The following is a 17,264-nucleotide window of genomic DNA, read 5'->3' on the forward strand; positions in this document are numbered from 1 at the left end:
TGGTTATGGTAAGACTTTTATTAATAAGCCCAGTGTGTGTGACGCACTTCCTGCCAAGTGAAAGAGTGGAAGAGAAACACTCATGGCGGGAGAGGTGTACCTGCTTTGGTTATTGCCATTATTACAAACGGTAGGTGAAGAAACAACATCCGTACATTTTCATCTTTGAAAGAAGACACTCAAGAATGACAAGTAATCCACATGTTTATGTAAAATGTGGACTATTTACGTTCAATGCACCGGTTAGCCGGCTCGCTAATGTTAGCTAATGACGTGGCTCATCCGGCAGATAGTGTAAATATAATGTGATGCAAATCTATAATATCGCAGATTTAATTTCTTACCGTGACATTAACAAACTTTGCACCTAACCTACTGCAAAAAGTTTGAGACAGTGGTTTTCATATGATATGTAACGTTAATGATTAAGTTCTAAAACTATTACGTTAACTAGTTTAACTTCACCTGCAAATAACTTGTAGATATAACGTTACTAAACTTTTTAAATAAACATTAGTTATGTAAAATATGTTTTTATCTTTACAGAAGTGGATGTATGATTTATTTGCCGTTTTTTGGTATTTTCCAAGTTACGTTAGCTGATAGTGCTCTGAACAAGGAAGCAGATTCACGAAGTGCTGCTCCATTATCTTGTGTGGAGAGGAAACAAATTACTATAAAGGCTTGATTAAACTTAGAAAGGACGATATTATGGGGTATAAAAAATGAAATTCAATCAGATTCCAGGTCCACACAATTTCTTAAGTCATTGCAATTCAATTATAAACTCTCAAACAGTGTTATTGTTAGATTCATAGATATAAAATGTTATTATAATTTTAATTTATATATATGTATATATGTATGTATGTATGCATGTGTATATATGTTTGTGTGTGTGTGTATTTATTTTTCTCCAAGTTAAAATAATGTTACCTTGGCAACTATCTGAATTTTTTTTCATTTTTTTATTTCAGTTAAGTTTTATTTCAACAGGTTTATTTTACAGTTAAAAATTTTACTTTCAGTAGTTAACTATAATAACACTGGTCTCAAAATTTCAAATCTCCCTTCATTCCAAAATGAATGATGTTTATGCTTAAACAGAAACGTATCAGCTATACTGTTTTTTTTATTTTTTTTATTCAATTACATCGTTTGTAACTAGGAGGCAGATGTGTCAACCACTAGCTATTAACAGAATAGTCTTGTTATCATAGCTGTGTAGCCAAAGCTTGCAAGTTCCTGCACCTGTGCTTCTCCCCTTAATTTTCCTTGTTCTCTGACGTTGCCTTTGAGGGTCATTAGATTAAAGATGCTCTCAGAAAACAGCTGAGAATTTCCAGTAGGTTTGAGATGTTGACTTAAAGCTCAACTGGTGTAAGTGCTTAGAGAATTGCATCTACTGCTTGATTCATGTGTAAAATGTGGTTGAAATCTTCCTGACTTAGCTGGCGTCTTATGGAGCGGAGCTCTCCTCTGAGGCCTGCAGGGAGATGGGCTTCTCCAGCAATCTCCTGTGCAGCTCGTGTGATCTCCTGGGTCAGTTCAGCCTGGGCCAGTTAGAGCTGCCCTGCAGGCAGTGCTGCCAAGAGGAGGCTCAGCTGGAGTCCAGGAAGGTGAGTTCAGCCTCTGTGCCAGATCACAAGGTCGTTTTCTTACAGTGAACATGGAGCTCTGGAGCTTTAAGGAAAACAATGTTTTTGTCAAAGCACAAATATTTAGATCCAAGCCAGAGGCCATGGTCTTGATTATTTGGTGTCGTATCTTTTGATTTTAATTAAGTCATTATTACAGAGACCAGTATTATTTATTAATTAGCTTTGTCAGTGTGAAAATAGTTTGTACCCATATTTATGCATATTTGTTCTTTTTTTGACAGCTCTATCCAGGAGCCATCCTTGAGGTGTGTGGATGAAAACTGGGGAGGTTCCCTCAAGTCCAAGGTAGGTTGGGGATTTGACCTCAAATATGACTAATTTAGACTTAATAATTCTTATGCTGCTTATGTAAAAATGGCATAGAAAATGTAGCAAAATAAATTTGAAATGCTTCAACGGGTGTTTTTCTTGTAGCAGCTGTTACAGCAGTTCAGCTGTTGTTGTGTGGAACAGACTACTAGAGTGTTTACTTTTGCTCTCCTGTTACAAAACACTCATTTTTGTGACTATTTTCCTTCAGCTTTTGTCAGGAGTGACAAGCCAAAGATGTTCAGGGGTCTTCAGATCAAGGTAAAAAAAGGTTTCTGGTAATAGTTAATAGTGGGAAAAAAAGATGTAATCATAAAGGTAATAAACATGGGCATGGACATACACTACTATTCAAAAGCCTGTAGGTTGTTTTTTTTTTTTTTAAAGAAATTATCACTTAAAGGAACACTCTGACTTTTTGGGACTTTAGCTTATTCACAGTATCCCCCAGAGTTAGATAAGTCCGTACAGGGGAGACCAGGTAATACTATGATGTTTCATAGAATTCCAACCCAAAACGCTGACCTGATGAATCGATGGCTACTTGCACTGGAAATAGATCCAAACACACCTGTAAACACTATCACAAAGTATTTTGTTTGCTCTGAACATTTTACTGTAGACGACTGTTTTGAAAAAATGCAAGTTACCACACGGACCATGAAACGTGTGCTAAAGGATACAGCCATCCCATCGATAATAAAGACAGTACAAATTGGATCACCTGTTGCTGTGGTAAGTGTTCCGTTATGTTTTGAGATGACTAACATTAGCCATACTGTAACAGTGCCATGCTAATGTAATATAACCTTAGTAGTGACACTATTACGTGAATAGGGGCTCCGTGTATCCCCTTTATTTGTTATTATTGTGTTGTCATGAACACACTGCTCGTGATCATTATAACAAAATCACTTACTTGGTGGACAGCTGACCATTAGGTTTACTCGGCATGGGGCGTTTCTTCCAGTTGATATTGTCACAATGGGGAAAAAACCGACAACTGCTGGGTGTATTAGGGCAGAGAAATCTTCCATGATCACGAGTCACATCTAGCTAGTCATTTGTTTTGTTTACGGAAACATCAACAATGTGTCTCGTGTGCTGCGCTAATCACTCCGCCCAAGTAGCCACTTCGCCCAAGTAACGTTAGCTGTGCTCCTACGCCTAGTGAGAATATAGTTCCCAGTATTTATACGATTAAAAATGGCCTCTGTCTCGCATAGCATTGTTATTTGTACACGCTGTGACTATACAGATCACAACATGTAAATAGGAAAATGTTTGCATTATTTTGTCACTTATTGGGATTACTATGCTAACAGTATCCATTTACATCCAGTCTTTGTGCTAAGCTAGGCTAGTGGTGGGTGCGTCGAATAACACTTACAGAACGCACAGAAATGAAAAAGGTATGCATGGACCTATCTAACTCTGGGGGATACTGTGAATAAGCTAAAGTCCCAAAAAGTCGGAGTGTTCCTTTAAGAAATGAATACTGTCATTCAGCAAGAATATATTAAATCAAACAAAAGTGACAGTATAAATGAACAAATTCTGTTTCAAATATGCTGTTGTTTTGAATTTAGAATAATCAAAGAAATATCAAACAGTAGAAAATCATTTCTGACGGATCATGTGACACTGAAGACTGGAGGAATAATGCTGAAAATTCAGTATTACCATCACAGAAATTACATTTCAAAATATATTCAAATAAAATGCATTTGAATTGTAAATTGTTATAATATTTCACAATATCGCGATGTTCTTATGTGTTTTGGCTTAAAAAAAAAAAAAAAAAGAAATCTCACCCACCACAAACATTTGAATGGTAGTGTATGTGTAAATATAAAATACAATTATTTGGTACAATATATTAACATAGGTCTAGAAAGATTGTATTGCTTGTATAATTGGTTTATACACTGCTTAATTCTAGATGTTCTGTTTGCATTTGTTCCAGTATGTTCGAGGCTCGGACCCTGTGCTAAAGCTGCTGGACGATAACGGGAACATTGCTGAGGAGCTCAGCATCCTCAAGTGGAACACAGACAGCGTTGAAGAATTTCTTAGTGAGAAATTAGAACGAATTTAGACTCACAGTTTCATATTTAAAGTCCAGTTTTCAGCTCAATCAAAGGACCGCAATTCATTTTTGTGCTTAATAATGGATGTTAAAAACTATTTTTTTTTTAATTTGGTGTCTGGTATCAGTTTGTGGTTTAAGTGATCAGGACATACTGTACTTATTTTTTACATTTTTTCTGCTGCATATTTGTGAATCGTTGATATGCTGTGGCCTTTTCTACGGCTTGTGTCTGAGTGAAGCCTGTTGTATGTGCTGGTTTGGTAAAGCTTGTGGGGACTCCTCAGAAGCACATGTTTATGTGGATTTGCACATTAGTGAAGGCCTGACAGTAAACCAGTCCCTGGAATGTGAGGCCTGAAGACCCTGTGTAACTCTCTGAGCATGTTCTCATGGTGGGAACCTTCGAGCTCTACTCCAGTAGAGAAGGTGCAATCTCTTCGTTTAAATAATTGAATTGAAACTCAATATCATTAGCACACAGACAAATAAACCAGGTTTTCATATTAAAGTTTTTGTTTGACACTTTTTTTTCCCTATGTCATTTCATAGCTAAAGTGATTTGATTGTTAATGACAAAAAAAGAAAATAATTTGATACATAAATCTCATCTTTCTTTTCTTTTTTTTTCTTCTCCCATTTTGGGAGGTGGCTTGGTATATATTAGATTTTTAATCTGCACTAATAAATACCAAACTGTTAGCTGAATAAATTGTATAACAGTCTCGAGAGTTCATTGTCATAATTAAATTGCTTTACTTCAGTTTACAAACATTTTGAGCAGCACACATAATCTGTGATATTTATATTTTCGCCACTAGATGTCAGCAGATATTTTAGTTGAACTCGCTGGACAAGTTGTTGGATGAGTTTCAAATATAGTTTCTAAACCATAGGTCTAAACAAGAAAATAATATAATCTGAGTAATTATACTGTTAAAATAAATGAATAGTAATTTCATTTTTACAAATTTGAACAACAATGTAAGGTCATATATATATATATATATATATATATATATATATATTTTTTTTTTTTTTTTACAGTAAGTATAGGTGTTAGTCATATAAGAATATCATCAAAAAGTTGATTTATTTCACTAATTTCATTCAAAAAGTGAAACTTTTGACGTTATATTCATTCATTACACACATACTGATATATTTCAAATGTTTATTTCTTTTTTTTTTTTTTTTTTTGATGATTATAACTGAGAACTAAGGAAAATTCCAAATTCAGTATCTCAGAAAATTTGAATATTACTTAAGACCAATACAAAGAAAGGATGCGTTGACCTTTGACCTCAGAAAGCACAGTGGACCAACACCAGCAGTTGACATGGCATCTCAAACCATCACTGACTGTGGAAACTTTACACCGGACCTCAAGCAACGTGGATTGTGTGCCTCTCCTCTCTTCCTCTAGACTCTGGGACCCTGAAATTTACTTTCATCAGAGAACATAACTTTGGACCACTCAGCAGCAATCCAGTCCTTTTTGCCTTTAGTCAATGCAAGACTTCTGGTTCTGTCTGTTGTTCAAGAGTAGCTTGACACAAGGGACGCGTGTCTTCAATATTAAACCTTTTCACAATATTCTAATTTTCTGAGATACTGAATTTGGGATTTTCCTTAGTTGTCAGTTATAAACATCAAAATTAAAAGAAATAAACATTTCTGTGTGTAATGAATGAATATAATATACAATTTGCACTTTTTTAATTGAATTAGTGAAATCAACTTTTTGATTATATTTTATATTATAATTATATGACCAGCACCTGTACATTTGCTTTGTTATATTATATGAAAAATACATTTTAGCACAAAAATGTATGAAATAATAGAAAATATACAGTCAGTGATATACAGCAGGCCAAGATATACAGCTTGCTGAGATTAGATACATATACAATTTTTTTTGAAAGGAGTCTCTTGCACAGAGGCTTTGGTTATATATATATATATATATATATATATATATGTGTGTGTGTGTGTGTGTGTGTGTGTGTGTGTGTGTGTGTGTGTTTTCCGCATTACTCCAGACTTGATCCTTCAGAAATCAGTCTAATATGCTGCTCAAGACTTATTATGGTCAATGTTGAAAATAGTTTTGCTGCTTAATATTTTAGTGGAAACCGTGATGCATTTTTTAGGATTCTCTGATGAATAGAAACTCATAGAACAGCATTTATTAATAGAAATATTTTGAAACATCAAATATATTCACTGTTACTTTTGGTATTTTGATGAATTTAATGCACCCTTGCTGAATAATAAAGACTGGCGCCAAATTTATAACCAGTAGTACACATTTCTTTAAAAAATGTAAAGTAAATTTGTATAGTCTGCAGATGTCTGCTGGCAGGTAGCTCTGAATCACTGATTAATGCCGCATGTCTGGCACATCATGCTCTTCACAGATTTACACAGTGTGTTTAGAGACATTCTTTTTTTAATATATTCTAACAGAGTTTGTCATCAGTGAGCATTGAAAAGACAAGCTCATTTTGATAGTCTGGTCTTGGACAAATTGCTGTGCCATTCATCCTTTTCCAGAATGTCTAGTAACTTCTTTGCTTTCTCAAAGTCCTAAACTTGACATTCAAAAAGGATTCAACATCACAAGTACATCACAGTTTAATAGCACACCCTTGTGGAATGTAACTGACAGTGAGAGCTTGCTGATCGACTTTTTCCTTTTTCCCACCTTTACATGTCCACGGCAGCTGTATACTGTATATGAAAACAATTTTCTGAAGGTTGGTTGAGGTAAGCAAGCACACTGTGTTAACACATTTAGAAAAGCACTAAAAGCTACAAAATTTATTAAATGCAGAACACACAGCTTCATCGAAGGAAAAACATTTGAGAAACTTTAAAGGACACCTATTAGCCCCCTTTTTACAAAATGTAATATAAGTCTCAAGTGTCCCCAGAATGTGTCTGTAAAGTTTAAGCTCAAAATAGATAATTTATTATATAATTGAAAAGGCACATTTTAAGTGGAAGTAGAAACACGCTGTTTAATTGCATGTGTCTTTAAATGAAAATGAGCTGCTGCTCCCCACCCCCTTTTGCAGAATAGGGCTTTCTAGCTCAGAACACAAATACTCTTCCAAAAACATCTGTTAGGTTTTGATTATCATGTATATCGCGCCGAAATAATGCATTTTAAAGCAATATCAATATGAACTTCTGATATACATTTTCTGAGTGCAGGAAGTGGCTGTCACACAGCACACAGTTAGTGATGTCTGTGAAGGTAGACAGCTGTGAAACAAATCACGTTTATGTAAGATCTGTATATTAAAGGGGTCATATGATGCTTTATTAAAGATCATTATTTCGTGTTTTTGGTGTAACAGAATATGTTGACATGCTTCAATGTTCAAAAAACATTTTTCATTGGTATTTGTTATTTTTCAAACGAGTCAAAGTCTCTCAAGTGCAGTCTGCTCTGATTGGCCAACTAACCAGTGCATTGTGATTGGCCGATCACCGCAAGCACTCGTGGGAAATGTAACAACCCTTCCATAATTGCGAGTTTCATCTTTCAAAACAGTTAATGTCATCAGTTTTACCATCAGTTCAAGCCTGAAAGGTGAACCGAGTCGGTGATAGACACAGTGATGAAGCTTGTATGTGTTTGTAGCTGACTCCACAGTGTGACCCTGTCTCTCTCTCTCTCTCTCTCTCTCTTTCTCTCTCTCACACACACACACGTGCAAAACTGCGCATTTGAACAGTCAATAGCAAATACTTAAACTAATAACAAAACATACTTACGGTAGCTGATTCAGAAGCACCAGATTGTCATAGCAGAATGACAGAATGACAAAGTCAGAATGACCTCCTCTCATAGGTTCACAAAACAGTCATCCATAAAATGCGTTGCTGTTCTGTTGTAAGTAATCGCCTAGATACACACAGCATCTTCCTGACATGGCTGCCTCAACACTAACAGCGGTTATTGAAACCACGCCTTCTTTCTTTGCATGAACATTTGCGCAGCATTACGCAAAAATTTCCACATAGTGACAGAGACATGTGAGGACGTGTTTGAAAGAGCCCTTTTAGGGGGGCGTGGCAGAGTCTTAACTTTGATAAAGAATACCTGTTTGGATTTGAGACTTTAGTCTTTACAACTTTACAGATCATTATGCACCAAGAGCTTGTTACACTCCAAAGAGAATGCATCATATGACCCCTTTAAGTGAAAACAGCGCCATGGGTAGAAACATGAAGATTAAAGGGATAGTTCAGTCAAAAACAAAAGAAAACCATACACAAACAAAACCAAATTAAACCCTGCGGCTCGTGATGATACGTTGATGTGTAAAGTCACAAAATGATAGGTCTGTGAAAGAAATGTAAAATTATTTCGATTCTTCTAGCTTTATGGCAGATTGCAGAATTATAAGTGCATTACCGCCACCTATCTCTGAAATGGAACATTGACACTCCTAACTGAGACTGTAGAAAGTGTCAGTGGTCCATTTGAGAGATAGGTAGCGGTAATGCACTTATAAGTCTGCGATCTGCAGTAAAGCAAGAAGAAGAAGATGCACTAAGGACAATTCAGACATTATGAAAGTGACGTGAAATTCAGCCAAGTATGGTGACCCATACTCAGAATTTGTGCGCTGCATTTAACCCATCCGAAGTGCACACACACAGAGCAGTGAACACAAACAGACTGTGAATACACACTCGGAGCAGTGGGCAGCCATTTATGCTGCGGCGCCCGGGGAGCAGTTGGGGGTTCGATGCCTTGCTCAAGGGCACCTAAGTCATGGTATTGAAGGTGGAGAGAGCACATGCACTCCCCCCACACACAATCCCTGCCGGCCGAAGACTCGAACGCACAACCCTTTGATTGTGAGTCCGATTCTCTAACCACTAGGCCACAACTTCCATGACTTCACTTATGGTGAATCAGGGGTAAAAAAAAAAAACTATATAAATACTGTTCAGTTTATTGTTGTTTTTGTAAATTTTTCTTATATTCTTTAAATTTTCTGTTGTTTTTATTTTATATTTTGCAACTATGGAATGGAACACACACCTTGTGGGAGTGGTCAGTAAGAAAACAAAAAAGAAAATATGTGGAGCTCAATTGAATATCACACCAATTTTGTGATTGGCTGTTATAGTGTGGAGCCAGGGTGGGCCATTAAGCTTCTGATTGGTTGGCGCCGGGCCAGTAATATTATAATATGATCCCCTTCCTACATCACCAGGGAAGCCAAATCAGAGCAGCTCGTTTTATCACATATGCTTGCAGAAAAATGCTAAGCAAAATAAAATAAATGGGTTGTCCTTTTTCACTTTTTCTGGGTTGGTAGATGCACTGGGGAACGGATTATAGCACTTGAACATAGAAAAAGTCTGATTTTCTGAAGTCTCCTTTAACATTATAAAGTTCAACAAACAACTCCCTTTAAACACTGAAAGTCACAGACAGTATGTAAAAAAGTTGCAAAGTTGCTCCAAAAGCATACACAAAAACAATGCTGTCTATGACAAATTATCATTGTGCATGGGAAAACTGTACTTGTTTTCAGTGTTTTTTTTTTTTTGCTCTTCTCTCAGGTTGAGTAAAATTATACAATCCCTCCTGGGGTCCAGGGGCAGTAGTTGTGGCAGATCCCTTGCCAAACACAGGACTGTAGACACTCCTGGTCTCTGATGAATTCCATATGCGCTCCGCCTGCAGTTAATGCTGCTCTTGAAGCATCACAGCACATTTCTTCCATTACATTATTATCTATCCCCCTTTCATGCAAATCAATAACATATGCCAGCACACACACACTGGTAGATGACAATCTTTCTGTGAACATTCAGAGAACATTTTGTGGGGTATTCATGGAAATATTTCAATCATCGTAATCTATCTACAATCGATTTTGTTGTGAACAATTATTTATTACACCCACTTTGGAATACTCATTTCTGATTGGTCAGTCATGGCATTTGTACTGATCGATTTTAACATACAAACACAACTGGCACCATCTGCGTTATCTATTGTTCTGTTCTCATTGCTCATCTTCTTGTTAGGCCAGGTGTGTTGTAATGGATTACTTTTTTTCTTAGCAGAAATTTTTTAAAAACATACAGGTAAGATCATTTCAACTCAAATAATTATTTCTTATCCACCATGTTTAGTCGAAATGATGGTTATTATTGATATGTGGCAAACTTCTGATTCATTAGACAAATAACTTACCTAAGAATAACAAAGTGTGGTAAGCGCACTACAAACCAGAGTGTTTATGATTATGATAATTCATTTAAATAATATGACAAGAAATTCAACTTTGCGATCTCAAGCAGCATTACAGACTTTTTTTTGTTTTTGTACAATAACTGCAAGTGAAGTGTCACACATTCAAGTTACAAATTCTACACTGATAACAATAAGAAATGTTTCTTGAGCAGCATATTAGAATGATCTCTAAAGGGTCATGTGACACTGACAGTGACTGCTAAAAAAATAGCAATCACTGGAATTAATGTCATTTTATTTTTATCAAATAAATGCAGCCTTGGTAAGCATAAAAGAGACTTATTTAAAAAAACAATGTACATAAATAACTAATAATTCGTCATAATTCCTGGAAAATGTTTGTGCTGATTCACACTGAATGGAACTTTCATATAAACAGAGCTCTACCCCAACTGCTCCTTGCACTTTTGTCCCAGTCATGTGGAGCAAGCACAATATATCCAACACTGAGAGGGGGTTTCTCTCAGAGGGACATTATTAATCTACACAAGAGAAGCAAGTCTTTCCAACTGATATTGGCAAAATACCAACACCCTTTGACCTCTCTACACTGTGCTGTGAGCATAACCCGAAGACGACCTTTGTTCAGAACATCAAGTGGAGCTGACTGTGTGCACTGATTCTCATTTTTGCCAAAAGTTTTTCCTGACAAAGCTTTGCTTGTGCCTGCCAGTGTCCGTCTAAGTGATGCAGATGCAAGGGATAAAAGCTTTTTTGTACTCAGAATTGCTGAATAAGAAATTCTGACTCCCTCATCCCTCACTATTCCTGTGTCTCCATCCATCTCTGTATTTCGTTGGAGCGTTTGAAGCCTCCTAGCCGGGCTGAGTTTGAGTAGACGCTTCTTTCCTGGATGAGTGCTCATCGGTATCATATTATCAGGGAGGCTGCTTTTATGAAGAATGTGAAATGGAACAAAGCAAATGAGGCTTTCTGTTTCTAGAAACCTCTCATTTATTCCAGTACACTCTTACAGTTCAATTTAGGTCTTGCTTTCCTTTCTCTCCCGATCATGACCTCATGCACATTTATTTCTTGTTATGTCACATTTATATTCTCAGACTTGAGGTCCTATTTGTTTCGTTCCAGTTTTGGGAACGGTTCGAAACTGAGATCCAGCTGAAATCCCTTTGTGTAATGAGAGCAAGAGATTTTGTGGATGTGCCAGTGCTCAACCAGTTTTTATATTTAGGGTGGTGGGAACTTGACCTACATAGTGTTTTGGATTGGTTGCAGATGCTGCCTGTGGGAAAGGGAACCTGCAGTTGATTCAGTAAATGCTGAAGATCCACTAAGCTTTATCCATCAGACATTTAAATGAATCCCAAACTCATTATTGATATCGATTGTTCAGTATTGAGGTAGCAAATGTGTTCTTAAGCATTTCATTTAGCACTGCATATAATATACATATTTTAGGAGGGTTTTTTTTTCTTAGACTAAACTGGCACACTTATAGACTTTATTCAAAGTACTGTAGGGATTCACAGAAGCAGATTGGTGTGGAGAATCAAACCAGTCAGTCTGTGTAGCTCTGGGTCATTCTGTTTTAAGCAGAGCTCTGAGATCACTGATATATTCTGAGCTTCACTGCAGCTTCACCACAACTTGTGGCCCAGAAGGTGGAATAAAAATTAAGCAAAGAAGACTCTTTATGGATGAAAATATTGTTCTTTTCTCCAAGTGCATGACTCCGTGAGAAACTACACTTTTGCGGTTTTCCAGCGCATTTGCCACTCAGACCTTCTTGCATGAATACATTTTCCATGGATTTAAATCACATGAGCATTGTGGCATGCATTTCAAACTAATACGTAGCTTATCTTAATAATCATACAAATTGCCTTATATGTAAGGCTTATATTTGGATCATATATATATATATATATATATGTATTTATATATATATATATAATTTCTACTTTTTCAGAATTACACACACACACACACATGTTGGTATATGTGGTTTATGGGGACTCTCCATAGGCGTAATGGGTTTTATTCTGTACAAACTGTATTTTCTATTGCCCTACCCCAACCCTACACCTAAACCTAACCCTCACAGGAAACTTTGCGCATTTTTGGATTTTCAAAATAAGTAATTCTGAATGATTTATAAGCGTTTTGAATTACGGGGACACTAAAAATGTCCTCATAAACCACCTCCTCATTGTAATACCTGTGTCATACCCATGTCATTATACAAATTTGTGCCCTCATTAACCACATAAACAAGCTCATACACACACACATATTATATACATATATAAACCAGAGTAAGTCTACTGTGACATTTAGTACTCATAAGTTCATATATATGTGATACATGTATATGTGGTTCATTTCTTTATGTCTAGTATTACATTGTAAATGTGCCTTTTCCTGGTATATATTTCTTACTTCAGATGGAGTTTTCTGTGCCTTTACAATATAAAGATGGCTATAAACTGATAATGTGTTGAACTAAATCAGCTTAATTGAAAAGATCACATTGCATTTCAGGAGCTTGGAATCGAGCATGTGTAATGGTACTGGCGGCTGGTTCAAGAGTGGGTCAGCTAGGGCTTTGCCTCATGGGACTAGAGGCTGAATGTCACTCGTAATCTCTCTCAGTGTCTACACAATGTCTGGCGGCTCCTTCAGCGCAGCATGTATTTCTCTTGGAACAACAAACCCACATACGGAGAGCATATGCTAATGCCTCACTCAGCTTTTACAATGAGCATATTTATGACTCAAAGCCTGATATAGAAAGAAAATAGTAAGTGAGTAAAATGTGATATAATAAATTTTGCATTATCATTCCATATCAGCTCTGGTGTAAATTTTAAGAGTACATACAATTTATTTTGTATTAGGTAGTATGCAGTATTAGGTAGATTTATTGTGTATAATGACAAAAATATATGGCAAGTGATTCAATGGTACCTTTGAGATGAGGTGAATATTTCATGGTTTAATTAAAAACATTATTTTTGATATATATATATATATATATATATATATATATATATATATATATATATATATATATATATATATATATAGGACGTAAATGCAGCAAGAGGATTTCACTCTTTATGTGTTGAACTCAGATTTATTAAATGTGCAATAATTGTTGATATGTCTTGAGTTTAGTGATGTGAAATGATGTTGATTCTGGCTCTGCCCAACAACAAGAATTCCAATTTTCAGCTCAGTTTAGCTGTTGCTTGGCAACAGGAAGGTCTGTGAAGTGAAACCCATCAGAAGCCTGTGCCGCTCAAAGTCCCCCTTTGAGAGTAAAATATCACTAATATCTCCTAACTGCTAACCCTTTGGAAAATTTTTAACATTAAATCTTTCATTTTACAATTATGATTTGACATTAACTGCTATGGAGCTTCAGGTAATAATGTAGCTATCTATGAATACGACCCACCCAAAACCCTGTGTCCTGTACAGCCACACTGATGGTACTCCAGTTGTTGGCAGGTCTGTAAACAATTAATTAGCTAAAGATAATTGTTTAATGAAAGTCCTATGTTACACACATTGATGAATAAATGATGAATTAGTATATATAGTATGAAGTGTATTATACTGTATTATATAGTATTTATAGCACTTTGTTAATGAATGCTACATCATACTGTAGTATTAACTATAGTGAACTGATAAACTGTAATAACTACAGTAGAATACTTTAGTTTTTGCTACACTAAACTGTAATGTAGTATATTATACCCTATAGTTGTAGAAAACTTGCAGTATTGGGTAAAGTAATTTGTTTATATTACTATAGTTGTTCTATTACCACGGCAACCATAGAATTACCAAAACAAAAATATTATAGTATTTACTATAAATTATTATAGTATCTTTTCATTTAACCTATAGTTTCAAAGACTTTGAGTAGTTCTTCAGATTAATCAGTAAAAGCATGTGCCAGGAACAATAGCAGCAAATGCTATATTACAACATTATGGATTCTGCTACATTTTTACAGATCCCACCCCCCTTTTTATTCTTTTTGTTTTTGTTTAGAAGTATGATGAGATATGAGTACATTAAAAAAGATGCTTAGTTCTTTAAACAAGCTGAATTATTCAGACCACTGAACAAATATTTTAGTACTTTATTAGTGGCATGACTAATGCACTTGATTTATCTTACAATGTGTCTTATAAGGTTTTTGTCAAACACAGAGACTAAAACAAACCAAAACATGCCAAGGCACTGCAGATGCAAATTAACCATTGACGAAATCACAATGCATTAAATGGAAGATTTATGTTTAATATGCACATAATAGTCTTCCAAATAATGATAATAATAATTATAATAATATGGAAATTAATACATAAGTTAATTATGTTTAAATGTATAAGCATTAAGGTGTAAGCAATTATCAACTCTTATTATCATCTCATGTTTTTTTTCTTTTTAACTTTTTAAAATATACAAATAAAGTAAAAAAACAACAACAACAACTAAAACACCAGTTTAAAAACATCAATGTGTTTAACACTAATAATTTTACCCAGAGGTCAAGTTCATTATTTATATTTGACATTTCATGTAACGGACCACAAATCGTCAGCTGTGCGTGCTAAGCGTAGCGGCCCCTTTAAGAAAATTGGACCGAGGTATATTGAAAACGGGGGTGAACTGTTAATTTAGAACCGAAAAGTCATTGTACAAAGAGTCTACATGTTGAATATTTGATCGGTTAATTGATTATATATTCTATTTTTTTTATATAATGTGAAACTGAACATCAACTAATACTGTTAAGAGGAAATGATAAAATCTGATCAATTCCCCCTCTTTCGCACAACGGTCTATTCTGGATCTAAGGCTCATGATGCAAAGGGATTCAATAAGCTGGTAGGTGCTGGCCAACGCAAGGTTTTCAGCTCTAGTCTACAGCGAATGAGCACGGAAATATACCGCAGCTTCCTCATTCATTTGAAGTGTTTACGCTCAGATCAGAAAGGTGAGTTCTTTTTTGTAAATGTCATTTTATCTAACGCTGTATTTAGCATGCGTCAGTGTCTGTTTAGAGCTCATTACAGCCCATTCAATAACAGTCTAGCATCCTTCACCTATTGTTCAACCGCAGACATCCAAATTCCATGGACGTGAACACTGCCAATGACATGTTGCATGTGATTTGCAGCAATGTGTTTATGTTCAGCTATTTTTATGTATAAGCAGCACATATGAAGAGTGCTTTGTTAAGTATAGCCGGTGCTTGCGTTATATTCTTCTACTTAACTGCATTTTAAGTCAAAAGGTGGAAATGTTGCTGTCTTGAAAACGCATGGATTACAGAGCAGACAGACAATAAATGCGCTTCAAGTAACAGGAGGCATTCTCTCTCTCTCTCTCTCTCTCTCTCTCTCTCTCTCTCCACATATGAGTTTGTTTTCTTTGTTGTAACTGTCTGATAATGTTGTAGATGCATCAGTCTGGCTCCTTCTTGTAATTGATTGTCTATCAGGACCGTTTCTAATGAAGTTCCAGCATGCCAAGCACATAGACTCACAAATACCTTGTTCTTTCAAATCTGTCCATATGCTTGTGCCTCAAGTTTTATACTGTTTAGATGTTGCCTATGTGTTTCTAAAATAGAGGTTTGAAGGGTATCAGATGAGCCAGAATGACAGCTCGTTTAAGTCGTCCAGACATCCAAGATTTGACAGGGTGCCCTGCCTGACCTGTTGTGTTTATGAAAATTACTTGTATAAAATACATCTGCTCAAACCAGATTTAAAGGCTGTTTGGATTAGGATAGCTGCTTAAGGGGATGATCATACAAAGTAGGAGCTTGGATCTCAAAATTCTTGTTTCGAGCATTAGTCATTAGCCAAAATGTCACTATTTTAGGCCATTCAGTTTGAACAACCACAGACTAATGGCTGTTCTAAGCACAAGGAACGAACTGTGACTTTAAATTCAAACTTTGTTGGTTCACAAAATAAAAATGGTCAGTTTAAACTCAATTGGTAGGTCACAGTTTATGGATAGCAGGGAAACAATGTTAAATGCAAAAAAAAAAAAAAAAAAAACACATCTAGCCAAATAATTTTGTAACATGCATCTGTTCCTTAAGTGCATGTTATTGAGCATAGGTTTCATTTATATATATATATATATATATATATACACACCAGATAATTTGTTATCAAAATGTTATATTCCGATCATCAGATGAAACGACTTCTCTCCTGTGATGTATGCTGGACTTTTCTTAGAATCATCTGCAAGCTTAATTCATATCATTCATGATAATATTAATACATGTCATGTTTGGTTTAAGGACATTTTTGTTACTTTTCGGCTATACGTTAAACAGTTTAACAATTTGTTCGCCGAAAGCTAGGTTTTACATCAAAACAGCTGGATTAGGTAATGTGAGATTAATTCTTTATTAACTTTATGTCTTAAATAAGGCCGCTTCCATTTTGCATTTTAGTTACAGGCTACACTGCATCAAACTTAGAGAAGTTGGTAACAACACAACAGGAATGTAGTGCTCTGTCTTCTTCGGTGGTGTAAGAAGGGATGTGGAATGAAAAGAGCAGAGCTGGAACAGTGTCTTGGGATTTTAAAGCCATGATTATATGAGGAATGTCATGATGACTTCAGCAGAGATGCGGAAATGAACTGCGTTTAGAGGTAACAGATGAAAAAATGCAGTTACCACTGCTCTCAGGGTTTGAGAAAATAAAGGACTGTAGTACAGTCTCCACTTTGTCTTAAAAACATCAGCGAAGTGGTCTATGAATAGCTGACAGATTTTGACATCATGTTGGCACCTTGCAGTACATGGTCGAGCCAGTCATAATTTAAGCGGATGATCCAGTGGGTCATTCATGGTGACTTTTGTTGTCTTGAGCATTATCCATCATCTCACAGTACATGC

At 35.7% G+C, this 17,264-nt stretch overlaps 2 protein-coding genes across 2 annotated transcripts in view; both read left to right on the plus strand.

The window, feature by feature from the left end:
- Positions 1–13: 13 nt before the first annotated feature.
- LOC128027715 (selenoprotein F-like) lies at positions 14–4,570 on the plus strand. The gene is made up of 5 exons (XM_052615541.1): positions 14–130; positions 1,452–1,619; positions 1,883–1,946; positions 2,182–2,231; positions 3,937–4,570. Exons 1-5 carry the CDS (start codon positions 83–85, stop codon positions 4,066–4,068), a joined length of 462 nt encoding a protein of 153 aa, XP_052471501.1. The 5' UTR covers positions 14–82; the 3' UTR covers positions 4,069–4,570.
- Positions 4,571–15,174: 10,604 nt separating this feature from the next.
- Positions 15,175–17,264, plus strand: part of fam110b (family with sequence similarity 110 member B) — a 35,196-nt gene continuing 33,106 nt past the window's right edge. The window contains exon 1 of the mRNA XM_052615550.1: positions 15,175–15,332. The gene's annotated coding sequence lies outside the window, so the exon portion shown is untranslated. The remainder of the gene's footprint in view (positions 15,333–17,264) is intronic.

Source organism: Carassius gibelio, chromosome A2, assembly GCF_023724105.1.
Source record: "Carassius gibelio isolate Cgi1373 ecotype wild population from Czech Republic chromosome A2, carGib1.2-hapl.c, whole genome shotgun sequence".
NCBI classification, from domain to species: domain Eukaryota; kingdom Metazoa; phylum Chordata; class Actinopteri; order Cypriniformes; family Cyprinidae; genus Carassius; species Carassius gibelio.